Below are 27,640 nucleotides of genomic sequence, written 5' to 3' on the forward strand. Positions count from 1 at the left end.
CTTCTAATAATTTAACTATGGAACAACGCCTCTCTTTAGAAACTCCCTTTACATTAGCAGAAATTAAAAAAGTAGTTTTTGAATGTAATCCCTTTAAAGCACCAGGCCCGGATGGCATGTCTTTTCAATTTTATCAATCTTTTTGGGAAATTCTTAAAGATGATTTACTTAGAATATTCACTGCTTTCTATACTCATGAGTTAGATGTGTCTAAATTTAATCTAGCTACTATTTGTTTAATTCCAAAAAAGGACGATGCGATTACTGTACGGAATTTTAGACCTATTAGTTTAATTAATTGTAGTTATAAGATCATTACTAAGTTACTAGCTAATAGATTAGCCTTAGTTATGGATTCTATTATTGATCCATCTCAGACCGCGTACATCAAGGGAATGTTCATCCTTGATAATGTAGTTAGTGCACATGAGGTTTTGCATCAAGTTAAGATTAAAAAACAAAATGGTGTTTTGTTTAAACTAGATTTTGAGAAAGCTTTTGATCATGTTAATTGGGATTTTCTTTTAGAAGTAATGCATGCTAGGGGCTTTGGACAACGATTTATTACATGGGTGAGATTAACTTTAGAGGGTAGTAGAACATGTGTTAACTTAAATGGTACTTTAGGTCCTTATTTTTCTTGTAAAAGGGGGGTTAGACAGGGTGACCCACTATCACCTTTCCTCTTTATTCTAGTTACGGATGTTTTGAATAAAATTTTACACATGGCAAAAGTAGGGGGATATATTGAGGGTTTAGGAAACTTTCTGAATTTTGGTAATATTTTGAATTTACACTTTGCAGATGACACTTTGTTGTTCCTTAAAGCTGATAAGGACGTCTTGAATTATATTAAATGGCTTCTTTTAGCTTTTGAAAATGTTTCAGGTCTTAAGATAAATTTTGAGAAAAGTGAGATGTATCCTCTCAATTTATCTGTATCGGAATGTGATGAATTATCTTCTGTGTTAGGATGAAGTAGCTAATCTTCCACTTACTTATTTAGGTGTTCCAATAAATAATAAGTCTCTTACAGATATAGATTGGCAAATTTTAATTGATAAAATTGAAAAGAGACTTCAAAGTTGGAAAGGGTCTTTATTATCTTTAGGGGGTCAAGTTACCCTTTTAAATTCAGTTTTGTCGGCTATTCCTCTATATTGGATGTCTATTTATAGATTACCCGCAAAAATTAGACATAAAATAGATAAGATTAGAAGGAAATTTTTATGGCATGGGGGTAATTCTACTAGGAAAAAATATTCACTGGTAGCATGGAATATAGTATGTAAGGGTAAGGATCAAGGTGGTCTCGGTATCTTAGATTTAAAAAATATGAATAAGGCTCTTCTAGCCAAGTGGTGGATAAGATTCCATGACAATTCTGTTACAGGTATATGGAAAGATCTTCTTCACTGTAAATATGGTGTCAGAACTGCCCCTTCTGTATGTTCCCCTTTTTGGAAATCTATTCTAAAAGATCATGTTGTAATTAATTTAGGTCTAAATAAAGAAATAGGAAATGGCAAAACAACTGCTTTTTGGCTCGATAGATGGTTTACTGAACATGCCTTGCAACATCTATACCCAAATTTGTTTTCAATTGTTTATAATAGGTTTATTTCGGTGGCAGATGCTTTTGATAACTCCTTACAATTGTCCTTTAAGAGACAACTTACGGGTATTTACTTAGTAGAATGGAATGCTTTGCAATTTAGATTTCAACATTTTACTTTGTCTCCTAATTTAGATGATATATTGATATGGAGATGGTCACAAGATGATTACTTCGCTGTTCATTCTTTTTATAAATGGTTAGAGTATGGTGGTATACCAAATTCTGAATATGATACTATTTGGAAATCTCACATCCATTTAAAAATCAAAATCTTTCTTTGGCTGGTCCGACGAGATAAAATTCTAACAAAGGTTAACTTAGCAAATAAAGGTTGGCCAGCAGATCTTACCTGTGCATTTTGTGACCAACATGAGAGTACTGAACATTTATTTCTACATTGTTCTTATGTACAATTGATCTGGAATTGGATTGCATCCTACAATTCTTTTACCTTTAATTGTAATTATTTAGATGATCTGTGGTTACTTGATGCTTCTATTCCCTTAAAAGATAGATTACTTGTAGAATTGCTAAGAGGAGCTATCTTATGGATTGTATGGTTAGAAAGAAATAGAGTTATCTTTAATAATGATACTACTCCCATTTCCTCTAAATCATTAGGTTTTAAGATAATTTCTTTAGCTACTTTTTGGTGTAAATCTAGATCTGAAAACTCATATTTGAAATTAAGTCTAATGCTTCCATATGATGTTAAGAACCTCCCAGATCAGATACTGGAGGAGGAAGAGGAGTCAACCCAGGTTTCTGGAACTGGCAGCCCTCCAGGTCAAATGTCTGGAGAAGAATTGACGGATGAAGACTTACTGGATTATGATTAGTAGTCTTTTCTTCTGCTAATTGTTTAGCTTTTGTTTTTGTTTACTTAGTAGTCTGTTATTGTTTCGTGTAATTTCTATTATCTTGTTGGTTGTTTTTTGTATGTTTTCTATCTTTTGCTATTGACACGTTATTGTTGTAGACCTTTACATATTTGGTTATGGTACCTAATTTGGGTACCATATCAAGTATGTTTGATTTCAATGAAATCGGTGGTATAACCACTACTTTTCAAAAAAAAAATATATATAAAAGAAACATATATGAATATTAATTAATCAAGTTTTGTACTTTTGTATTCGGCTATTTAATTCATGCACTTATATCGAAACATTGATTTTCCCACTTACGATCTAAGTCCATTCTACTAATTATATATAATTCGTATCTCAAATTGATTTCCTTGGATCCTGCCTTTATTAATTCTCTCATTTACAGATCACGGTATGTAAACATTTTCATATCCGTCTAAAATTAATTTTATAAGTATTGTATCGTCTATGAAGATATTTTGTTAAAAAAATTTTTGAAAAAGGGATATTTTATTCTATGTTTCGAAAAGAGCGAAAGACCGTATGATTTTAAACGGAATCGCGATAAGCCTTGAATGAAGATATTTATTGGGTGGTCAGAGATAAAGTGTTAGTCATGAGTCCGCAGCAAAAGACTGTCTCAACCTACAAGTTATAAAGAGATATATTAAGTTGATTTGTAGCTTGTGGTCCATACATTGGCCTTTTCTGATTATAAGAGATGCTCCACAAGCTTCTTTTGTTATTTTCTTACCTAGAAAAACATATTTACCTTTATGCCCTCTGTCTCTTTCTTATTCCTCTGGTAACAAATTCTCTAGAAGCCCAAGGAATGTTACTCTTGTTTTATTATTATGGCAAGTCAAAATGTGATTAAATCCTCTTAAAACATAAAAAGCAAATTAACCCCTAAAAAAAAACAAAAACTTCGCACCCCTTTCTTTGTCATTGTTTTCTGTGTATAACCATCAACAGAAAATAAATTTTGGAGGGGTGGGGGTTACTGCAATAACCTTTTGAGAGTGAGACTACTAGTGATATTTACTGTTTAAAGGGAAGTGCATTTTATTTTTAGTTTTGCTAGGACCAAAATTGACAACTCACAAGGCACAACACTGTTATAGTATGTGTAGAACACTGCTGCATGGAACTTGTACAAACAAAATAAATTTAAATTAAGCACACTAAAATCAGCTGATAGTTAAGAGTAATTGATATTTCATACTAGAACCTTTTTAGTGCATCTATCACTCGGACACCTGGATTCGACCTGATTTACTTTCTCAATTTCTATAAAAAAAATCTAAGAAATTCCTTAATTTTGATCTTTCTATACAGGAGCAACCTCATTCCTTTTCACCGAGTACAAATATGTCACAATGTTCATGGGAGTCTTTGCTGTCTTGATCTTTCTCTTCCTTGGTTCTGTTGAGGGCTTTAGCACTAAGCCCCAACCTTGCACATACAACAAAGACAAGTACTGCAAGCCAGCTCTTGCAACTGCTATCTTCAGCACAATCTCATTTTTACTAGGAGCAGTCACCTCCTTGATCTCTGGCTTTCTTGGCATGAAGATTGCCACCTATGCAAATGCCCGCACAACTCTCGAGGCACGTAAGGGGGTTGGCAAGGCCTTCATTGTTGCCTTCCGTTCTGGAGCTGTCATGGGCTTTTTGTTGGCCGCTAACGGTCTCTTGGTGCTTTACGTTGCAATTAATCTATTTAAGATTTACTATGGGGATGACTGGGAGGGGCTGTTTGAGGCAATTACTGGTTATGGTCTCGGTGGGTCGTCGATGGCTTTGTTTGGAAGAGTTGGTGGAGGGATTTACACCAAGGCTGCAGATGTCGGTGCTGACTTGGTTGGGAAGGTTGAGAGGAGCATACCAGAAGATGATCCCAGAAACCCAGCTGTAAGTTTCTCTTTGTTCCTTTTACTTTATTATAAATAACTACCATATTGTGTACCCATACTTTTACCAGTTAGAACTGTTATTACAATATTGTGGTATGTATTGGGAAGGTCAATGCCATATTGGCACCGGTTCATCTCATAGTTTTATGTGATTTACTGAAAATAAGTTTGTCCGATATGAGAACCCTTGATATCGTTTACTAAATTTCTGCTATGATGAATGTTTCTGATACCAGGTCATTGCTGACAATGTTGGGGACAATGTTGGAGACATAGCCGGCATGGGCTCTGACCTCTTTGGCTCCTATGCGGAATCCTCCTGTGCAGCATTGGTTGTTGCCTCAATCAGTCAATCTCTTCTTTTGGTATTGACCATGACCTCACTGGCATGATGTACCCACTTCTCATCAGCTCCATGGGCATCATCGTCTGCTTGATAACCACACTTTTCGCGACTGACTTTTTTGAGATTAAAGAGGTCGAGTCAATCGAGCCTGGGCTAAAGAATCAGTTGATTATCTCAACAGTTCTCATGACTGTTGGAATTGCTATTGTTAGTTGGGTTGCTCTCCCATCAAGCTTCACCATCTTCAATTTTGGTGTGCAGAAGACTGTGAAAAACTGGTATGTCTTTGGCTTCTTGAGTTAAAATTTTCCTTACAATTGTAATGTGTATCCATGCTTGACATATCACTTGTCAGTGTAAGCTCTGGCTTAATTACAGCCTGGTTTTTTGCAATGTTCTCTATAGTCTTCTCATATTATGTACATAATAAATTTTGTAGGGAGTTGTTCTTCTGTGTGGCTGTAGGTCTCTGGGCTGGTCTAGTCATCGGTTTCATTACCGAGTATTACACAAGCAATGCATACAGGTAATGATATATGTATGATCCTAATTTTTACTGAAGTTAGCTTGTATAATATGCTTATGGAATTACAAATAGAACAGAATTTTTTTGCTAATTTATTTTTCTTCCTAGATTAAGATATTAAGCATAGCCTAAAAATGCTCCAAGTCCTCTTCATCTTTCTGTAATGTCACTGAACAATACAGAATACTGCATCAATTTATAATTTAAGAGGATCTTCTGTTAAGCACTCCATTAAGCAACGTAAATAGAGTACCAATTTGACCTCTAAATAAGCTGCTACCTAAATCCACTCTTGTCACTCTACATTACTTGCTGTTTTTTGCTACTGATTTTGCCATATTTTAGTTCTGTCAATTTTGACATTTCCTCCCTGTTGCAGCCCGGTGCAAGATGTTGCTGACTCCTGCCGCACTGGTGCGGCCACCAATGTTATATTTGGTCTTGCTCTAGGCTACAAATCTGTCATCATCCCAATCTTTGCCATTGCTGTGAGCATATTTGTCAGCTTCAGCTTGGCAGCAATGTATGGTATTGCAGTTGCTGCTCTTGGCATGCTCAGTACAATTGCCACTGGTTTGGCCATTGATGCATATGGCCCAATCAGTGACAATGCAGGTGGTATTGCTAAAATGGCTGGCATGAGCCATAGGATTAGAGAGAGGACTGATGCACTTGATGCTGCTGGAAACACAACAGCTGCCATTGGCAAGGTATTAATGATTTAAGCTTATCTTTTCTTGGATATTGTATTTTTAATCACATTTCTTGATTTGAATTTAAGCTTTAAGATTAAGTCTGAACAAAGAAGAAGAAAAAAAAAATAAGTACCATATATATAGTTCAGGTATTATTTAAGTGCAATGACGCCGGCTCATACCAATACGGTAACCAACTTGTGCTATTTGCTATAAGGAACATGTACTATCATCCTATGTGCCAGCAGCTAAACATTTAAAGATGGTACACACATAAATAAAAGCATTTTATGTTGTCTACTTGGCAATTCATCAAATTGCCCTTCCAGGGTTTTGCTATTGGCTCAGCTGCACTCGTCTCCCTTGCCCTCTTTGGAGCCTTCGTGAGCCGTGCCGCAATCACAACTGTAGATGTCTTAACCCCTAAGGTGTTCATTGGCTTAATTGTCGGTGCCATGCTTCCATACTGGTTCTCTGCCATGACAATGAAGAGTGTTGGCAGAGCTGCGTTGGAGATGGTTGAAGAGGTTCGCCGTCAATTCAACACAATCCCTGGTCTCATAGAAGGAACTGCCAAACCTGACTATGTGACTTGTGTTAAGATTTCAACTGATGCATCAATCAAGGAGATGATGCCTCCTGGTGCATTGGTTATTCTCACTCCGCTTATTGTTGGTTTCTTTTTTGGTGTTGAGACTTTGTCTGGTGTGCTGGCAGGATCACTTTGTTCAGGAGTTCAGGTCTGTGTTCGTCTCTCATGCATGTTAGCTCTTGTGTTCATTGGATTTCAGTTTTTTGGTGAGCTTTGGTTTTTTACATCTGTTTATGCTTGTTTATGTCAGGTTGCTATTTCTGCATCCAACACCGGTGGTGCTTGGGATAATGCAAAGAAGTACATCGAGGTAAATTTTGCTTGACAATGACCACATTTGTTCTTTTCTTCAAAATTTAGAAAAAATTAAATAAATAACTATTGTCCACTATGTTTATTGCTACAAATTCTATGGTTTACAATTTTTTCTACTTGTTCAGGCTGGAGCATCAGAACATGCCAGGACACTTGGCCCCAAGGGTTCTGACCCCCACAAGGCTGCTGTGATTGGTGACACCATTGGTGACCCCCTAAAGGACACATCGGGTCCCTCTCTCAATATCCTAATCAAGCTCATGGCTGTAGAATCTCTCGTCTTTGCTCCCTTTTTCGCTACACACGGTGGTATCCTCTTCAAGTACTTGTAGAGAAGGAACCAAAGAGCACCATGATGGCTACATATGTTTTTTTTTTTTTTTTTTTGCTTAGTTATTTAAATGAGTTTGTTCAGTAAAAGTCGTGAGTTTTTTTTTAACAGTTGTTGCGTTAGTTGATATTGTGGACCTACGCTACCTGTTCATCTGCTAATTTGGACAAAGAGCGGAGAATTTTTTTCTGTTGCTAGATAAGTTCTTATGATTATTGATAATAAAGCATTACTTCTCTCTGTCTTCGCTTGATAAGGAAAATGGACCTGATTTTTTGACTTGGTCTTTGGAATACAAAAAAATAAAATAAAACAATTTGGGCTCTGCCCTTTTATTTGTTCTTAAAACACTGGGGGTAAAAAAATCAGGTGTTTTTAAGCAAGTTATTCTGGTAATTATGATTTCTGATGTGTTTTTGTTAAAATGGTTTACTAATTAATTAGGTACTTGCAATGAGTCAATGATCGAGTGTTTTTGGGTCGTAAGTTCATTGACTGGACTGGTGAGTCATATTATCTCTTCACAAGCTAGCCGAGAATTATAATGTGGTGTGGTCAGTGGTGTAGCCACAGAAAAAAGAAAGGGAAATTTCTGTTTGTGAAGGCCTCTACACTTTGAATTTAGCGGCTTTCTTTGGGCTATTTGCTTGGTTGGGGGTTTTTTCGGCCAGTGCTGGTTTAGTCATGTTTTACAAGTGTAGCAGGTATTTGCTTATGACCTTCATTCTATGATTATACTAGCAGTGTTTAGATCAGTACTGAACCAGCTGGTGTGGTTATCAAGTACTAAAGTTACCATGAAATTTTGGTTGGGTAAAAGTTGCACAAGCAAATAATATCCTTTTAATTACTATTAGTCAACCTACATACCAGCACCAAACAAACGATAGCTTTTCAACAAGCTATGAGTAGGTATTCAGTTGACTCCTTTAAATAAGTTTTCTCTAGAAGTGTTTGTGGTAGGTACTGACTTTCATGTTGCATTCGTACAGAAAGATCCAGGATTTATTAAGATGAATACACGGGATTCACAAAACATAAGAGATGATGTGAGTTTCATAGTTCATTGAGTTAAATATGTCTCAATAACTTAAACTAACCAATTATAATTAAACATGCTTTAGGAACCCTTGCTAAAGACGGAGCTGGAGAATCCAGCTCTTCTGGCTGGGAACTGGTCCCAGCTATGTATCACATGCAAGGTTCTCTCTCTCTCTCTCTTGCTCTCTCTCTGTCCATTCTCTCTATGAGAAGAGGTAAATTTTCTTCTGAATTTACTGATGATATAAATTTCTCAGATTGTCAGGCCAGTGAGATCAAAGCATTGTTCTACTTGTGATCGTTGTGTAGAGCAGTTTGACCATCACTGCCCTTGGGTTTCTAATTGTATAGGCAAGGTATCTCATTGTATCCTCGATCTCTGATTCAATTTGGCACTTGTGGCTGTTGTAGTTGTCTAATTCTTTTTTGTACCCATATATTTGCTGATCTTAGTTTGGTTGTAATTGCAGAAAAATAAGTGGGAGTTCTTTGTGTTTCTCATATTAGAAGTTTCTGCCATGATCATTACTGGCACAGTAGCTCTTATAAGTAAGCTCCTTTTGAGATCCTTTTTTCTTTACTTCTTTGCAATAGTTCTTGAACTAGAATTGCCATACCTGATCCTCATGCTGTTCTGATACTGGTATAAACCAAGCAAAGGTCTAAATGAAATGAAACATTGAGACCCAAAGAACACAAATTTGGTATCCCACTGTATTCATTATACATTATGTTATAATTTTGTTTTATTCGATTTTAATTTGGAGTTTCAAATATTATATTTTATTTGTTTATATTTGTTTCATTGCTTTTAAAAATAAGTAGTCTATGAAAAACTACTGGCAACAAAATAATAACAACAATCACAATAAAAATATATTATAACCCAATGCCTGAAGTTAAAAAAAATATATATATTAAAATGATCATAAATAAATTTTGTAAAAAAAGAAGTTAATGCCTGGTTTGTTACTGCCCCTTGTAGTAATATACAAGTCATAATCTGAATTTAAAGTATTATGTTCTGTACACTTACCATAGCATGTATTAATTTGCAAATGTTGCTATTGTCTGTATTTGAAAGGGATTGTGAAAGACCCAGCTGCAGCTGGTTCATTTGGTACATGGCTGAGTTATTCTGCAAGTAACCATCCTGGTGCATTTTCCTTCCTGATTATGGATCTTTTTCTCTTTTTTGGTGTTGCTGTTCTAACTATGGTCCAAGCATCCCAAGTAAGACATATTCTTCTTAATTTGATTTTTCTCTGTCACTAGTGTGTTTATGTAATAAATGGTTTTGCAATAAATGGTCTTGTCAGTAATGATATAGTAAATTGTTTATGAGAATTGAGAAGTATGCAAGTGTTCCCTTTATTTTGCCATTAAAAAGCAATTTAACTAGTGATTGAATCCTGTTGTTATGGGAATGGGGGTCATTTGAGTCCTCATGTTTTGCAAAATTTAATTTTTATTTAAAGTGATTCATGTTTCTTATGATATTTTTAATAAATAGCTCTAATTTGACCCCCAAATGATTTTTGAGCATTTTCCCAGATTAATATCATATTCATTTACTGTGTTATTCACGAAAATCTTATTTCTAAAAGATTATTTATTTCTCTTGTACCTTGTTGATTCCATAAGACAAGATCTAGTCTCCACCCCTGAACATGCACATACTAATGCATTTATTAATGCCAATAAACAAATAAATATAAAGGAAAAAAAAGAATCATCAATATAGAAAGAACACATAAATGCATAATGTCAGTGACTTCTGCCTAAATGTGTTAGCCAAACAGCACTAATCAACTTCTCTTGATCTAATGTTCCTTTGCAAAGGCTCCACTTTACATATGTCAATAAATTAATAAAATTTGGTCTTTTATGCCAGAGTGCTCCTGGCTGTTGATTTTCCTACTGCAGAATAATAAAACTTGTGCTCATTTGATGAACAGATTGCTAGAAATATAACTACAAATGAAATGGCAAACCAAATGCGGTATAGCTATCTACGTGGGGCCGGCGGAAAGTTCTGGAACCCCTACGACCATGGCATCCGCAAGAACTGCTCTGATTTCTTCATCAAGGGCTATCATGAGGACATTGAACGAGGACCCGACCACCGCACTGCGGGACCCGCCTCTGATGAGGAATCAACTGCTGGCATGATTCAGATGACCGACACCGCCAACGGTGATGACCAGGCTCAGTTGCATCAACACCGTTGTCATACGAATGGACATGGCTGTAAGGGCCACAGTCAATCAGGAGGGAAGGGGAAACCTGAAGCGGGCCATGGAGCCCCGCTTGGGTTGGGGTTGGGGTTGGGGCTTGGGAGGAATGGCGCAAGGCACCATGCTAGGTCGGCCCTGCCTGTATGATTTTTGTTTTATTATATATAAATTAGGTGGGGTTGTATTATTGGTTTTTGACTTAGGTTTAGATTGTCAAAGTATCACAGGATTTTTCAAATTGGTGTTTGTCTGCATCTCTTTTTCCCAGTTCTACTGAAAATTGGACACTATATGTTACTCTGATTCTGATGTCCATGTGTTCTGCACAATATTTAGATAAGAATGAGATAGTTGCTTTCTGCATGTGTTCGCATTTAGTATTCATTGGATGTTGTAATATTTATATTTCGAACAAAATTTAGATATTTTAAAGGCAGATATCTAAGCAGCACCAGACAAGAGGTTGGTACCCCACGGTGTATATGACATAATACTTCCTAAATTTTTTTAGTAAAGGCATATCTAAGAAGCACCAGACAAGATGTCTGCATACATGATCAAACACGTCAAACAAACTTCATCTCCTATTTAAGAACACCTTAGAATTAACCAGCCCATCACGCACTTAAACCTCTCTACGTACAATGTACATAGACCAAAAAGAAGGGAGAAAAATACACCAGTTCTACTACAGTCATCTTTGAGGTTGGAAACTTGGACGGTTGGTGCTGCTTCAGCTTCAGACTGTAACCGTATTAAAATTCGCATATGCGACTGCATACCATATATGTATTATATAGTGGTCTTCCGCATGCATCCAGAAATAAACTTTGCATACCATATTTGATGTGAGAGAGAAACAACTTTGCATCTCCTGTTTGTAACAGCAGTTTGGAGAAAGGTATCCAATATAAAATCATGGTGCCTGCAGAGACAATTCAAGAGGTATGGCACACGTTCTTGGGAGGCAGAGGCAGTGGAGAGTCGACAGTTAAATTAACCATAGGCAAGCAGTAACATAGCTTTGCAATATTTGTTCTCAGTGACAACTTTTAACTTTGGAGATCAGGTATCTAATAGTTTATCAGCTCATTACAGAACAAGTATCTAATTGTTGATCACCTCATGCTAGGTGGTTTAAAAACATATTTAAGAAAATGTCCTTGGGCCTTAAACATAAAATTTACAAAATTAATGAGACGTTTAAAGAGGGTCTATGAGGCAGCACCAGGGTCGCTAATTACTCCCAAGAAGTCATCCTTTATTGTGCCAATGCAAAACTGCACCCAAAGAACAAAAATTAACAGGATACCATCTCTGAAAAATAGAGGATGCATCAGGCCAGACATCCTAATTGTGTTAACTCAGAATTGCTCATTCTCAAAAAATAATATATATATATATATATATATTAATTTATTTTTGTTGTTGGCTCTGTTTCTATGGTTCACGTTATTTAAATCTGACCAAAAAGAGGTGTATCCCTCAAGACTGTTGGTAGAGTACAAGTTTGGTGCCAGAAAGTAACATAAAAAAGTACAATTTCAGTGGCATCAACACGGGTGCCCATGATTTTCAAGCGAACCTCGCTGTCCTTCTGAATTTTGACCTGGACCATGTCAATGCAAATTAATTAAGTGACCAAAATATAAATACACAAACACACACATGCACACACATAAAAAAAAAAAAGCAACTAATGTAATAAAAAGTAAACTTACTGATCCATCAGACGTTGTGTAGTTCGGCATGTCCCCTGCTTGGTACTCCATATCATCTGGAATTAACTGCAGAAAGCAATGGGGGGCTGATAAATTAGGTAAGAATGTTTCATGAAGGCACAAATTTATCTTGATATATCAGTGTCCCATATTGTCCTCAAGCCTCTTAAAAATATAATATAATTGTACAGCATATTCCTTTGTTAATATAACTCCAGTTATACTGAAACAAGAAAATAATGCTGAAATAACATATGCAGTGGCACAGTTTTATGTACTAGAGAGATTCTACTAAGAAGCAGGTTCAGGTGATCAGTACATTTCCATAAAAAATAGCTAAAAAGGGTTTCATCGGTGCATTCTGGCACCAGATATGACCATAGAAGTAATAGTGCCAGTGAAGACAAGGTACAAAGAGACAACATAGCTCTTGGTAGAAACACACTTACATGATTTGAAACAAAAATTTGAACGGGACCAGCCTCCGCAAAGAAGCCCATCTGACAATCCAAAAATATATATATATATAAACACATTCAGCAAGTATCAAATTGCATTTAACGGAATTAAGAGGAGGGCGTGGGGGATACAAAATGGAGAGATAGAGAGAGAGTGAGAAAGGATGAACCTTGTTAACCATGGTGACAACAGCCTCTAGAATCTCTCCCTTGAAGGGACGAAACACCACACATTGGTACTTAACTGGGAAGGTGACAAAACCGGTACCTTCCCTTATAAGCCCTTTACCTATATCCTCTACACCAGTAATAGCCACCACAAATCCATGCCTCCCACTGCATAGGGAAAGTACAATATTAATTAAGAAATGAAAAAAATGCATCTAGTTGAGTAATAAATTTAAAACTTTTTAGTAATATTGGTGAAGGGTTTAGTAGCATAGGAGCAGTTCCAAAACGATTGCAAGTAGCTATTATTATTATCTGTGATGATTTAGAAGCAGAGAAAAATTAGGGTTTAGGAGTGTGAATAGAATGGCGATTGTTGAGGATTGGAGAGAAAATGTCACAGACTGAGGTTAAATTGGGGAAAAAAATCCAAATTGATTTGGACTTGGTCAACAAGCTTAGAGAAGAAGGGTATTCGGGCAGAACGGGAAGAGCAGAGGAAGCATCGGGCAGAATAATTAAACCAAATGAAACACTGACTGTGGGGCCAGAGCTTGATTCAGAGAAGTCGATCGTTGAAGCGCTTGGTGTGATATACAGGCGCTGTAAAGTGGGACCAACATGTTCAGAGAGGGAGGCGCTGAGTTCATCCACGGGAGTGCTGAGATGGCAAGCGGAGGTTCAATCAAGTAATCCAACCGACGGATTGGATTGATTCCAACTCAAAGAGCTTCGTCTATATAAAAAGAATTAGTCTAGATATTATGATTATTATGAAATCTGTTGTCTGATATTTACAATTTTTCAGTTTTTACTTTATCGATCCCTTGTATCCAATTTACCAGTTTAATTGAATTACAGCCTTCCTTCATTCCAATTCAAATTCTTTGCTATCTGATAATTTCAATTTCTTACTTTCCTTGTTTCGTTCTTTGTATCCATTTACTAGTATCATCCTTTTGTAGCCATTGTACTGGTTCAATAAAATATAAGAAATTCTTTGTTCAATTTGTGTTGATTGTGCCTGTTTGAGCTGAGGGTCGTTACAGAAAAATGATGATTATATAAGAGCGTAAGTAGGGTAAGGGGGTAAACCTGCAGGTGCCTTCGACCTCCTTCATGAGCTTGGAGACGAGCTTCTCGCGGAGGTGGGGCCCGAAGTAACGCGGGTGGAGCTGTATCTTTCTCTCTAACACGATGTGGAAGAACATCTTTCTTTCTCTTGTTTTGCTCTCGCTCGCTCTCTCTTTCTCTTTCTCTTTCTCTCTAACACGGTGAGGTGAGACGGCCCGAAGTAACACGATGTGGAAGAACATCAAACTGTGGGGGATTAGGTTCAATTCTTCTTTTATAATAATAATATGGCAAATGCTTCTGTGGAAGAACCGTTCATTTTTTCAGATCGGATGGTCCATGTTATTTAATAAATCACCGGATATGTCGTTAAAATTAACGGAAGTTTTGTGCAGAAGGGCAAAATCGTCTTATTTGGAATGAACCGTCTTCTTCTTTCGTTTTACCCTTTCAATTAAAATTTTCGTCTCCCTCACTCTCACTCGCCAAAATCCAAACCCGATGATTCTCTCTCCCGCTCTCTCACTCGCCGAGCACTGCCCAAACTCAAACCCCTCCGCGACCCCTCTCCTTCGGCCGTCTAGCCCCCCGTCTTCTTCTCCCTCCTGCTTTTTCACTCTCCACCAGCCCCTCGCGTCTCTCGCTCGAGCACCTCCCTCAGCCACCCCCTACTCTCTCTCTCTCACTCCAGTGCTTCGCCAGTGCTTCATGTCTCTCTCTCCGACACCAGCGCCTCAAGGTCAGTAACAAATATAGTTTATTTCTTCTCTCTGACACCAGCGCCTCAAGATCTTGTCTTGTGTTCAATTGCACAATTTGGGGATAAGTTGAGACTGGCATAGGTTGATATTTAGCTTAATTTTACTGTCAAGTTTAAATTTTTACTCACAACTTTTACCAAAAAAAAAAAAACAAGAATTGAGGTTTAATTCGGGAAAGTGGCCTAATTATGCAATAAAGGGTGATTGAGGCTTAGCCAAGAGAACTGATCTCATATTGGTGTAGGTCAAAAGTTCTACCAATTGTAGGCCAAAATTGTAATCTCTAGCTTAGGTACTGGAAAGAGTACTTACAGATCTTTTCTAATTAATTATACTGAAAAGAGTACTTACATAATAGACACAGTACACAGTTCCTGTAGAAATCGCCACAAACCTGGACAGAATTGATAATACAATGTGTGTTTTTTAACATCCCAGAAATTTACAATAAGAATATCATTGCAAATTGAATCTACTTTCGAAACACCCCGCATTTCTCAATTTGCGACTAACACACAAGAAACTTTTCAAACTATCTCATATTTGCAAATAACACCTACTGTTGGTTTATAAGGGGAAATATATATATTTTTCTATATATCAGCAACTGTATCCCTCAAAAAGAAAAAAGGAGCACTAAGAAGTGTTTCTTCGAAGATATGATTTTAATAAATCAATCTATGGCTCTATGCCAATTTATATCTTGGGTTTAAAAGAGGTGGCAATCAGGAGAGTCAAGTCAGCTTTCAGGTCATCTGACTAAGGTCTGTTTTTGAGTTTTGGATCATTTGAGTCCGGGTCGATTCAAGTTTTGGACCATCGAGCTTCAAATCATCATGAGTTTTTGGTTGTTTGGGTTCAAACTAGATTGAATTCAGGTAGTCAACTTCAGATTGACATGGATTCCAGGTTATCTCGGTTACTGGTTGGATGATAGCCAATCTTCTCGGATTGCAATTAAAACTCACAAGTACCAAATACCGGTCATCTCGGTTCACATTTTCGATTTTCGGGTCATGGGGTCTTTATCACCTGGTTTGCAGTCGACGCGGGTTTGAGGTAGTTCAAATTCAGATTGATTTCAAGTTGTCTATAGCTTTAGATGGATGCATGTTTCAGGTCATTCATATTCACGTTTGGTCAGATTCATGTCAAATTGGTTTTTCAAAATTACTGGGTTGGTTCGGGTTTGATTCCAAATCAGACTGGTTCTCTGGGTTGGGTCATGGCCACCTTTTGTTCCAAGTTGTATCAGGTTGAGTTACTACCACAAATCAGGAGAATTTTCTTCAATTAATATTTGAATTGCCATTACTCTACATGAACCACTCATCATTTTACAATTAAGTTTGACCCAAAGTTTAGGTTAATTTGTTAATACGAATTGTTTATTCAATAAGCTTTATTTTTTTTATCTCCTCTAGAGATTTTTATATACAACAGTTTTTGACTAAACTTATTTGAATTACTTATTTACAGGATGGACAGATAGATTATAGTGAGTTTACAGCAACGATGAGAAAAGGCAATGGTGGGAGTAGGAAGGAGGGCAATGAGACCCGGCTTGAACATTGATCTCGCCAGTGCCTTGACTGGAAATTAGTAGTTTCTTCTTTTGTTGTCAGTTAATTTTGATTTCCTTTTGCTGTATAATATTTTTGTGAAGGTTTATGTCTAATTGAGGCTGTTACAATTATTAATTGTTCCCTATTCTTTGTCACTAAGGAATCTATTATTCTTGAGTTTTAAGAGATTTGGATTTGAGAGGCATTTTGGAGAGGCTTTCTTGTATACATGGACAATTCTGCTTTGCCAGATTTATGGTTATTAATCAAGTGAATGCTCGAGGAATTTCCTACTTCATTTACATCCTTGATGTATGCCAGAGTGATGGTTGTTTGCCAGATTGTGTGATATTGTGAGTTTGGCTTGTGAAGTCCTGGAAGTTTCGAATTATGATATTTTTGAAGTTTCAAATTATGATATTGTGAGTTTGGCTTATGAACCACTGCATAGGGTGTCCTTAAATCAATGTTCCTCAGTAAGCATCACTAAATTATGCGTCCTGAAATTATGCGTCTTGGAAGTTTCAAATTATGATATTTTTTAAGTAACATAAATTTGATATGTTTCGATTTAAAAGTTCATGTAAAGTATGGATAAAAATGACACAGTCCAAAAGTAAAAAAACCGACCAAAAATATAGAAATCATTGACCTTTTCTTTCTTTGCAATTTTACATTTTCGAGCGCATACTCCATGCATGTGTCTACAAAAATTTAAGCCCTCCAAGCACATACTCCATTTTTACATTGAACTATTTTCTCTAGTTTGTGTAAACTAGAGTAGGAAATAAAAAATAAGCCAGGTTATATGTTCTGCTAAATTGATAAATACAACTATGAGGTAATCCTTGTTCTAATAAATATAAAAAGTTCTCAATCTCATGCTTTTTACTAGCAAGAATAAAGTAATACAATTTATGTGCTTTTACTGGAGAAGTTTTCACCGTTTACCAAGATGCCTTTTTTCTTCCTCCACCTGCTCAAGCAATGCCTCCAGTTCTGCTTCTGATTATATGGTCTCTAAGCACATTTTAATATGTAGAACAAGATGAACGGTTCGGATCGACTGTTTGAACTTTATAAGTGGAGATAGAGACGTGAGGTATGGTTGAGGCACAAAACCAATGGTGCATTTTAAGTCTACTCTTCTTTAATATGCAATTTTACAATTAAATACATTTTTTACATGTTCTACAATATACATTTTCTACAATTAAATACATTATTCTGCAATATACATTTAAATGTTGTGGGCCGGGTAGTTCTCAATTTGGGAATGAAAAATTGGGAAATTAGGAGGGAAAAAGCTTCTCCGCTAAAAATTTACATTTGGTGCTTCTGCGAACCTACGCTTTGAATTGTTTTATGAAAATCTTATTCCATAAATTCTCTGACAAAATAACTCGAATTCCATAAATTCTCTGACAATTTTTTTTTTTCGAAAATAAAAAATCACAATATTTTGGACATTTGTATTATTTTTTATTTAATGTTGGATATTAAAAAAAAGGTTCTAACTTCCATAATTAAGACTAAACATTTGCCTTAAATCTTACATTACCAACAAAATATACACTGCAATAGATTATGCTGAATTTCTACTTATCCCTATTTTCATCTTCCTTCCCTCAAAGACTTCACTTACATTCAACATTATTGAATCAATATCATTCATAGATTTTGCATCAAGAACTACCATGTCTGAATTGGCATCTTCAATGAAATTCAATGATATGTCTCATACTAAAGCTGACATCCAACACAAACTAAGGTAGATATGATTTTTTTGAGGAAAAATAAGGCTCGTGGCCATATTTGATTGATAAATGTGGTTACAAAGTTTGTATCCATCCATTACAAGAAATAAAAAAATACTCAACATTGTTGAGCTTAATGAAAATAAATAAAAAAATTGAAAACAGTAAAAGCTACTAGGAAAAGAAATTTTTTCAAACTTGTGAATTTTACAAAGTAGACCCCTGGCTCTTCACTTCATTGTGGCTGACTGCTTGCATCAGATTGGTACCCACTCTTTTCCATCAATTGCTCTCTTGATATATACATCTTCAGTTTGAGCAAGTGTTGTGTTCCAAGTTGTTGCTGACACCGCCCCTCCTTCTTACCAGTTTTACCTAGACCGTACCGGTATTACTCTTCACCTGCTGTACCAATACTTCTTCCGCCTTAGTGGACAGACATCATGCGTACCGGTCCGGTACGGTTCTTCCTATCTTGTCAGACTATGTGTTATCTATGCCCCTGTTATTTTCCTTTTTTTTCGACCAAATGCCGTTTTTGCCCCTGTGATTGTTGTTGCTGTTTTGGGTCCCCATTAACCAGCACCTCTTCCCTTGTGTCGATAAATTGACCAGTACCAGTCCGGTACTGTTAATTGTACCAACAGCCCAGTTCAACCATGTCAAACAACTTACTAAAAATAACAAAAGAGAATAGCAAAGACAGCATCACCATTGTATTGAAAGATTTAGAAAAAGAAAATTAAATAAAAAACTACCTCAGAAAGAAGTCTATCATTTTCCTGAAACAGCCTCTTAAGATCAGCTTCTATGCCTGACATGGTACCAAACGAGATAGCCTTTTCCTCCAGCAACTCGAATTCACAGGTAAGTTGATCTACCTCAGATTTGTTTTTCGGTAATTCAAATTGTCATCAATATTTCTCTTCAGCTGGTCTTGGTTTCTCATAAACTCCTTGCTCTTGCTTAGCTCAGCATTGAGCTCCTGTTTCCGTAACTCATTTTTCTGCAACTGGGATATCGACAGCGAGTGTTTTTCCTGCGAATCCTTTAGCCTCTCCAATTTCTTAGACTCAATAAACCTGACTAAGTAAAATTTGTGAAACGAATTAATGATTAAATAGTTGGTGAAATTGGTGAAAAAATATTTCAAAGCATACTTCTTTTGAAATTAGCTAGGCTTTTAAAAAGGTAAAAGTTGATAAAAACTAAAAAGAAATGTATTCTAACTGTCTGATTTTCTCAATTATTTATGTCAAACTAAAACACTAATTTCTTTCCTTTGTATCCCATGTTATCTCAAGCCAAACAGTGGGTGCAAGCTAACTCATGCACCAGCATTTACAATTCTAAACCATTGGAAAAAAAAAGTAGTATCTCAATTGATGTCTCCATATTGTAAGTGTACCAGAATGTACCAATGGAAAAAAAATAGTACTTCAATTGATGTCTCCAATGGAAAAAATATATAAACCCAGTGCGTATCAGTGTTGGCAATATAATATATTTTTTATCCATAGTTTGAAAAAAAAAACAAGTGTACTAGAGTAAAGCTTAGAATCACCACATGAAGACGTTACATCAAATTGATAATAGTAGGTTGATAATAGCACCTACTAGTACAAGACATTAACATCATTGATAAAAGAGAATTAATAAAATAATTGATGTCTCCACATGAAGACATACTCCATTCATACCAGTAAGTGTACCAGAGTTTGCATTCATACTCACTGGCAACTGTAGCTGAGTTTTCTTGAAATTGACAGAAAAAACCAACTAATTCGTGCAAATTTTGAAAGAAAGACACCAATTTACTGAATTACTAAAACCCTAACTTTTATGTTCTTTCTCGGTATTGCAATTAGAGAGAGGAAGAGCGACACAAAAGGATTTCTTGTGAGGTGGAGAAACTTTTCTATTATTTCTCAATTCTAATTTTGATCAGGCAAAGCGACGGAGAGAGAAACTTACGTGCTCTTAGGGTTCCTTGCAAGGGGGAGAAACAAAGATTGACAACGGAGCAAGCAATGGTGAAGCTGTCCCGTGAACGAGAGAGAGGGAGAGCGCCGGGTCGGGGATGGCAGAGAACAAGAAGGAGATGAGGCGGCGGCGGATCTCGAACGCCTTCTGTCGAGAGGGGAGAGAGATGAGCTACGACGGCTAACAGAGTACCTTTGAATCGTTAGACTAACAGGGGTACACTTTGGAATACCAAATTTACCCTTAATTAAATGGACGGTTCTGATCTGTTTAAACAAATTTATCACTGTGTATTTGGTTTCCACAGAAGCATCACTCTATATATATATATATTTACAGATTTCTACTAAATATGAACTCCGTAAAAATATATATATATCTGTGCATGATTGATGCTTATGCGAAGGTTGTATGGAGCACAGTTGATCAAAAACAGGGAACCACAAAATTAATTAAATAGAGCGAAGGAGAAAGGAGAGAAGAAGAGAGAAAAGAAAAGGGTTTGAAATGAAAGGATATATTTGTTAATTAAATTTTTAAGATAATTAAATCAAAGAGAATTGAAAAAAATATTTTTTTATTGAGAATATTAAATATTATGGTGGTTTTATAGATAAATTGACTATTTTAAAAGTTTGTACAGGCACACTAGAAATTTTTCCTATAATTTAAATACGAGGAACATTTTTTTTTTTTTTTTTTTGAGGAAACATGAGGAACATTTTGAGTGCGTATCCTCTGAGCTATGTCAACTTTTGCGTGACCGACATGTACAGTGCCTAATTGCCTATTCAGGGATAGCGTAGGGGCAGTATTATTTGTGATTTGAGATTCGTGCAGAACGTATTTGAACGATTGAGATTTTCCAGGAAAAAAACACTCAAAGTTTGAGATATCTCGGAGGATGCGAATTCGAACATTTTCCTCTGGAAGCACTTCTCTATTTATTTAGCGAAGGAAACGAAGTACTGAAGAACCAATTAACTCCACCCCAACACGTCTAACGGCTCAAGGGCTCTCTCTCTCTCTCAAAAAAAAAAAAAGCCCCTCCAACCCAACAAGTATTTCATTATGTTGCAATTGAATAGGCCCGAATATAAATGGGCCTCAAAATTGAAATTATAAATGCAAGGTCCGGAAAACTAGAGGAGTAATGGCATGGAGCAGATTATATCAGTTATTTAGAAGTCAAAATTACATAGCCGAATCTGCTGTGGATGTAACAATTGTGTATTATCATCAATTACACATCATCAATTGATGTATATAGGCAGTTAGGTACTTAGTAACTAGGAATTAATAGTGTTGCAAAAACTGTAGTAGGGTTGCTGTTTTTTCATAGATGTATTGTGCATGGCTTTGTGTGTACTATGTACATGTCACTGTATGCAGGGCACTGTGTCCCAGACGATTAGGGATGATGGTTGTACAACTCTGTTATTTTAATACACAAATCTGGCAGCCGCTGCCTGATTCTTCAAAAAAAAAAAAAAAAAAAAAAAACTGCTTGCTCTTTGCACGAGAAATAATTTGGGTCTGATGCATGTCAGATTCAAATTTAAGTCCGATGCATGTCAGATTCAAATTTAAGTCCGATGAATTTTGCATTCGTCCGTTCTGCTTTAATATTCGTGCACTCCGATTCAATATTTACGAATATTCACTTTAATATTTGTGCAGATCTGGCATGCACAACTCCCAAAACGAATTGAATGGTCACGTAACTCATCGGATCCAAATTGAGTCTGATGTGCGTTCTGTTAGAAATATATTTTGAAAACACAAAATTTATTTAAATAAATATTTATGTTAATATTAATGTTTTAATTTTATGAATTATGGAGCTAATGGTGAATCATTTGATTAATCCAATTTATATATGAAACTTACTATCCACCGCCACAGAAAATCAAATAAAATAGATATGATAGAGAGCAAGCTGTCTCATTGAATTAATTGATAATAACTTGGAGGCTTGGAGCACCTTGCGCAGGAAATAAATCTTTCCATTTGTGCTACAATCAATTGAATTAATTTGCTAGCTTGCTTCAGCTGCTGTCAGTAGTGGTTTGCTTTTACCCGAACGGGTATGACCCGTTTTACCCGACCCGTACCCGTTACCCGAGGTACCCGTACCCGTGCCCGGGTATAGGCGGGTAAACGGGTACGGGTTTGACACGGACCGGACTCAATGATTCGGGAAAAAACCCGCCCAACCCGTACCCGAAATCCGTCTACCCGCACCCATTTTACCCGTACCCGCACCCGTTTACCCAACCTACTTTACCCTTTTACCCGTGTACTTTTACCCGTTTACCCATTACCCTTTACCCGTTTACCCGTTTTTTTTAAATTCAAAATTCAAAATTATTTTGCCGCCGAAAAAAATAATATTAAAAACAGAAAAAAAAAAAAAAAAAAAAAAAATACCCGTACCCTACCCGCCCTACCCGACTACCCGTACCCGAGGTACCCGTACCCGTTATCCGGGACGGGCACGGGTTTGAAACGGGTAGGGTACACTTTTTTAAAACCCTACCCGACCTACCCGTACCCGCCTACCAGACTACCCGCCCTACCCGTACCCGAGGTACCCGTACCCTACCCGAATTCAATCCACTAAGCTGCGCAAGCAATGAAATTAATTTGCCAGCATGCATGATTACCATTTATTACCGTTTCATTTCCATTGATGCATTTCGGTTCAATTTCTTAATAACAAAAGAACGGTAATATATTGAATATTATTTTTAAGAGTCATGAATGCACAAATTGATTGATATCTATGATTTTGCCTATAAATAGCACATACCATTTGGAGAGCAATCATCCAATAATTCATAGACTCTCTTCTTCCTGTTAGCTCCATATATCATAAACTCACTCAATTTCTATTCTCCCACAAACAAATATATTCTTTATAAATAAAAATATAATTCTGCTATAATTGTTGAAAGAAGCTACATCAACCTCTACCACGGTTGCGCCCGCAGGCAGAGGAATACCGGCGTAACTTGGGGCAGTCTTAACCGATTATTCCTGTGCTTAGGACGGGAAGTTGCCTTAGGTCCGCATTTTGCAGCTCCGGGTAACAAAGTTTTAATTTCTATATTCTTGATTAAATTTTAAATATATTTTTATTTATTTTATTGATTAAAATTCAGATTTAAATTAGTTGGTTAGTTCATATTTTTCCAACACGTTCAACCCAAATTGTTCCCCTTTGCATGAACATATCGACCACATGGTTAAATACTTAAATTTGATTTTTAATTATATCAGCTACATAACATGGGTTCAGCTACATAATATACTCCAGTGCTCTTAAATTATCTTACAAAAAAAATTACTTGAACATTTTATAAAATGAGATTCAATGGTGTGATTTATTTTGGCGACAAAATCAGCATTAGGATTCAGAGATTCAGAGCAATTTAAGGAGACAATCTAGGAAAACAAGCTATTTACTTTTAATTGTTTTCTATCGGAATACATGTTATTGTAATGCAAGAAACAATAACAACGAACTAAGGCTAAGCATATTGCAACTTCCGCTTCCCCAGACTTCTTGATACATACTACTTAAAAATAATGTAAAATTTGAAACGTAAATTACAATGAAAATGCACTTTCAATTTTTAGCGCATCTGTAGACAAGTGTACTTTTATTTAAACCGGACACGTGGACTTTAAGAGAGAGAAAATCTCTGAAGACCTGACACGTGTATCTCAAATATTATAAAATTTATTTATTAAACAGGGTTCATGATACTTATGCATCCCAGAATACATAATATTGCTAACGAGTTCATATTGATCGACGGTCCAACTTTACATTGATGAGAATAATAGCCAATTCGAACATAGTTACTATTTGAAATAGCTGTAACATCTAAATAACATATTTTGTTATTTAGAATAGTTAGAACAACGCTATTTTTTTATTTTTTTTGTAAATGTTGAAATAACTATTATTTTTGTGTGTACAGTGACGTAGTCAAGATTTGAGTCAGAAGTAGGTAGATAATACTGATTTGCATTCCTGGGCAAATTGGGTTCGAGTTATTTTTTTCTAAACGGATTTGAATCACCTCCATAATTATCTTTTCGTCTCCACCTGAACTGTCCTTTTTCTTTTTTTTTTTTTCCAAATCATGTTTTTACTCCTGAGAATTGCTATATATTGTTATGTTCTTTTTTCTTCCGACAAGTCCCACCTGATGAGATTTTTTTTCTGAATTGTGCTCTATACACGACGAGTTCGGGCTCAGATTCTTTATTCTTCTAAACAGACTGTTGCAGAATTAGACAGCGAAACAGAGATAGACAGGTGAGAAATTAGGTATAGGCAAACCTTATTAATCTATATAGGAGTAATTAATTTTTAGTTTCCAAGAGTACATAGTTGTCTACTCCAATAATGAGCTAGCTCCGCCACTGCGTGTGTGAAGATAGAGAAAAAATATATTTATTTCTTGAATTTCCATCATCACAGTCTCGATCTAATAAAATTGACGTCGTTATTGTCATCTCCATATTGTAGCAATTCATTTCAGATCTCACTTGACTATCTTTCGTCTTTATTAGCAGTAAATAGCACCACAGTAACACTATTTTTTCTCAGTTCAGTTACTTCACTATTCAAAATGCAAAATCCAAACAATATTTTTACTAATTCGGTAGCACTACATTAACAGTACTATTTTTACACTAATATGAAAAATCACTATTTTCTCTACATTCTCATCTACTAATCCAATTTTATCTATTCTTCTACTAATCCTTACACTAATTGTGTGTACAAATTAATAATATATAAAAATATATATCTCAAATTTATTAGTTCACATCATCATGTTATCACCAGTTTAATTTCTTTTCTTTCATAGTTTATTTTGATCACACTAGTGGAAAAACATGAATCAGGATCGGCCTATCTGGATCGGTTATATGAAACAACCGATACTAATACCTATCTGGATCGGTTTTCTGAACAAAATCGATCCTAAAAACTAGTTAGATCGGATTTTTTAGTCAACCGATCCTAATTTGTGAACTATCATGATCAGTTTTTTATAAAATCTGATCCTGATACTATCAGGATCAGTTGTTCTAAACAACCGATCCTAATAGTTGACTATTAGGATCGGTTGTTTAGAACAACTGATCCTGATAGTATCAGGATCGGTTTTATTGCTAAAAACTGATCCTTATAGTATCTGGATCGGTTTTATTGCTAAAAACCGATCCTGATAGTATCTGGATCGGTTTTTAGCAATAAAACCGATCCAGATAGTTTTTTTCTTTTATTTGGAAAATCTTTTCATATGGTTATGTTTAAATAAATATAAAAAATTACATATTAGAAATATAAGTTAATTATTTAATAGAAATTTTATTTAATTTTCAAATTCTACTTAAATAATATTAAACAGCAGATAGGTACTATTTGACATTGATATTTCATTAATGTAATTTTGATGAAAATTAATGTAATTTATATTATTAAAATTTATGTGATAATATAATTAATTATTTGACATTGATATTTCATTTTGAAGTCATTTTGACTATTGAATTTTTTTATACAATCATGCATGATGCATTGATGACTTGTGCCATATAATAATATACATAGGACTTGAACCCTTGTTGTGTGGGGTTGTGAAGGAACGAATACGAACATTAGCATTTAGTCGATCGGAACCGTTAAAATGAAAGAATGCCATATTAATTTCACCATTATAAAATTTGATACAATTCGGGATTCGTTTACTAGTTCATCAAAGAAAAACAATATAGCAACATCGCACGGCAGTAAATAGTTTACGTTGGATCAAAACTTACAGTTGTCGGGCCTTCGGCACTTTTACGTTATTAATGTTCCATGTTATATCTTGATCATTTTAAAAATTATTACATGTCATTTAATTACAGACCCACCGTTGGATGATCATGCAGAAATGAACGGTCTGCATTCCATTTAACAATTTGATGCCATTAATAATAATAAAATTGTACAAAATTGATCATAGTAGAGTTGATTTGGCCATACAAACACAAATAAATAATTTTTATATTTTTCACATTTTTCTTAATATTTATCCGTGTATATGCATTACCAAACAGAAAAGAAAATAAATGGTAGCCGTTTGATGGTTGATAGACCATCAATATGAGTGGGGTTTACCTCAGTGATTTTTCTTATATATCGTATCAGGATCGGTTTTTTTATAAAAAACCGATCCTGATACTAATTTTTTTTTTTTTTTTTTTTTTGCAGAACCAACTTTGAAAAAAAAAATAGTATGAGAATCAGTTGTTTCAAATAACCAATTCTAATACTATTTTTTTTTTTTTTTTGCAGAACCAACTTTGTGTGGGGCTGTATGTAGTCTATATTCTTTTTTTTTGCAGAACCAATCAGTTGTTACATTAATTTTTTTTTTTGATGAAAATTAATGTAATTTATATTATTAAAATTTATGTGATAATATAATTAATTATTTGACATTGATATTTCATTTTGAAGTCATTTTGACTATTGAATTTTTTTATACAATCATGCATGATGCATCAATGACTTGTGCCATATAATAATATACATAGGACTTGAACCCTTGTTGTGTGGGGTTGTGAAGGAACGGATACAAACATCAGCATTTGGTCGATCGGAACCGTTAAAATGAAAGAATGTCATATTAATTTCACCATTATAAAATTTGATACAATTCGGGATTCATTTACTAGTTCATCAAAGCAAAACAATATAGCAACATCGCACGGCCATAAATAGTTTACGTTGGATCAAGACTTACAGTTGTCGGGCCTTCGGCACTTTTACGTTATTAATGTTCCATGTTATATCTTGATCATTTTAAAAATTATTACATGTCATTTAATTACAGACCCACCGTTGGATGATCATGCAGAAATGAACGGTCTGCATTCCATTTAACAATTTGATGCCATTAATAATAATAAAATTGTACAAAATTGATCATGGTAGAGTTGATTTGGCCATACAAACACAAATAAATAATTTTTATATTTTTCACATTTTTCTTAATATTTATCCGTGTACATGCATTACCAAACAGAAAAGAAAATAAATGGTAGCCGTTTGATGGTTGATAGACCATCAATATGAGTGGGGTTTACCTCAGTGATTTTTCTCATATAAAGTATCAGGATCGGTTTTTTATAAAAAACCGATCCTCATAGTTTTTTTTTTTGGCAGAACCAACTTTAAAAAAAAATAGTATCAGGATCGGTTTTTTATAAAAAACCGATCCTGATACAAATTTTTTTTTTCAAAGTTGGTTTTGCAAAAAAAAAAAAAAAAAACTTTTAGGATCAGTTTTTTATCAAAAAAAATTGTACAAAATACCAATCAGTCAAGTGTTACTTATTTGGGAAATTGCACTATTGTAGTGAGAGAAAGAGAGAGTCTTTGAGATTCGTGATTCGGGGCAGATGGAAATAAATTGATTTTCATCTCATTTTACCAGGTCAGACTCAGACTTCAGAGAGCGCGTCAACGGGCTGCCAATCGGGCCGACTTTGAGCTAAAATCCGCTCATTAGCAGGCCTCGTCATCGGCTCGTCAATTAACAAAACCGACATACAAATTATACACACAATTTGAGCAGCATTTTGTACTGAGTT

At 35.4% G+C, this 27,640-nt stretch overlaps 2 protein-coding genes, 2 long non-coding RNA genes and 1 pseudogene across 5 annotated transcripts; 3 read left to right on the top strand and 2 right to left on the bottom strand.

Annotated features, from left to right (window-relative positions):
* The first annotated feature begins 3,818 nt into the window (after positions 1 to 3,818).
* Positions 3,819 to 8,604, top strand: LOC144572091 (pyrophosphate-energized vacuolar membrane proton pump-like; annotated as a pseudogene). Its single transcript, XR_013517676.1, has 9 exons — positions 3,819 to 4,400; positions 4,639 to 5,026; positions 5,188 to 5,274; positions 5,654 to 5,984; positions 6,299 to 6,709; positions 6,812 to 6,871; positions 7,002 to 7,911; positions 8,332 to 8,409; positions 8,506 to 8,604. The product of XR_013517676.1 is annotated as a pyrophosphate-energized vacuolar membrane proton pump-like (transcript).
* LOC144572788 (protein S-acyltransferase 24-like) lies at positions 7,669 to 10,632 on the top strand. Its single transcript, XM_078322459.1, has 6 exons — positions 7,669 to 7,710; positions 8,332 to 8,409; positions 8,506 to 8,604; positions 8,719 to 8,797; positions 9,333 to 9,481; positions 10,207 to 10,632. The coding sequence occupies exons 1-6, from the start codon at positions 7,669 to 7,671 to the stop codon at positions 10,630 to 10,632; spliced, it is 873 nt and encodes a 290-aa protein (XP_078178585.1).
* An 885-nt stretch (positions 10,633 to 11,517) lies between these two features.
* On the bottom strand, positions 11,518 to 14,128 carry LOC144572727 (DNA-directed RNA polymerase II subunit RPB7). The gene is made up of 6 exons (XM_078322398.1): positions 13,928 to 14,128; positions 12,835 to 13,000; positions 12,656 to 12,706; positions 12,207 to 12,272; positions 12,026 to 12,094; positions 11,518 to 11,765 (listed from the first exon to the last, which is right to left on the bottom strand). The coding sequence occupies exons 1-6, from the start codon at positions 14,041 to 14,043 to the stop codon at positions 11,700 to 11,702; spliced, it is 534 nt and encodes a 177-aa protein (XP_078178524.1). The 5' UTR covers positions 14,044 to 14,128; the 3' UTR covers positions 11,518 to 11,699.
* A 271-nt stretch (positions 14,129 to 14,399) lies between these two features.
* Positions 14,400 to 16,530, top strand: LOC144572413 (uncharacterized). The gene is made up of 3 exons (XR_013517727.1): positions 14,400 to 14,645; positions 14,696 to 15,726; positions 16,147 to 16,530. It is a non-coding gene; the product is annotated as an uncharacterized LOC144572413 (long non-coding RNA).
* A 1,967-nt stretch (positions 16,531 to 18,497) lies between these two features.
* LOC144572499 (uncharacterized) lies at positions 18,498 to 20,153 on the bottom strand. The gene is made up of 2 exons (XR_013517742.1): positions 19,964 to 20,153; positions 18,498 to 19,075 (listed from the first exon to the last, which is right to left on the bottom strand). It is a non-coding gene; the product is annotated as an uncharacterized LOC144572499 (long non-coding RNA).
* Between the last annotated feature and the right edge of the window lie 7,487 nt (positions 20,154 to 27,640).

Source organism: Carex rostrata, chromosome 20 (genome assembly GCF_964058835.1).
Source record: "Carex rostrata chromosome 20, lpCarRost1.2, whole genome shotgun sequence".
Taxonomy (NCBI): Eukaryota; Viridiplantae; Streptophyta; class Magnoliopsida; order Poales; family Cyperaceae; genus Carex; species Carex rostrata.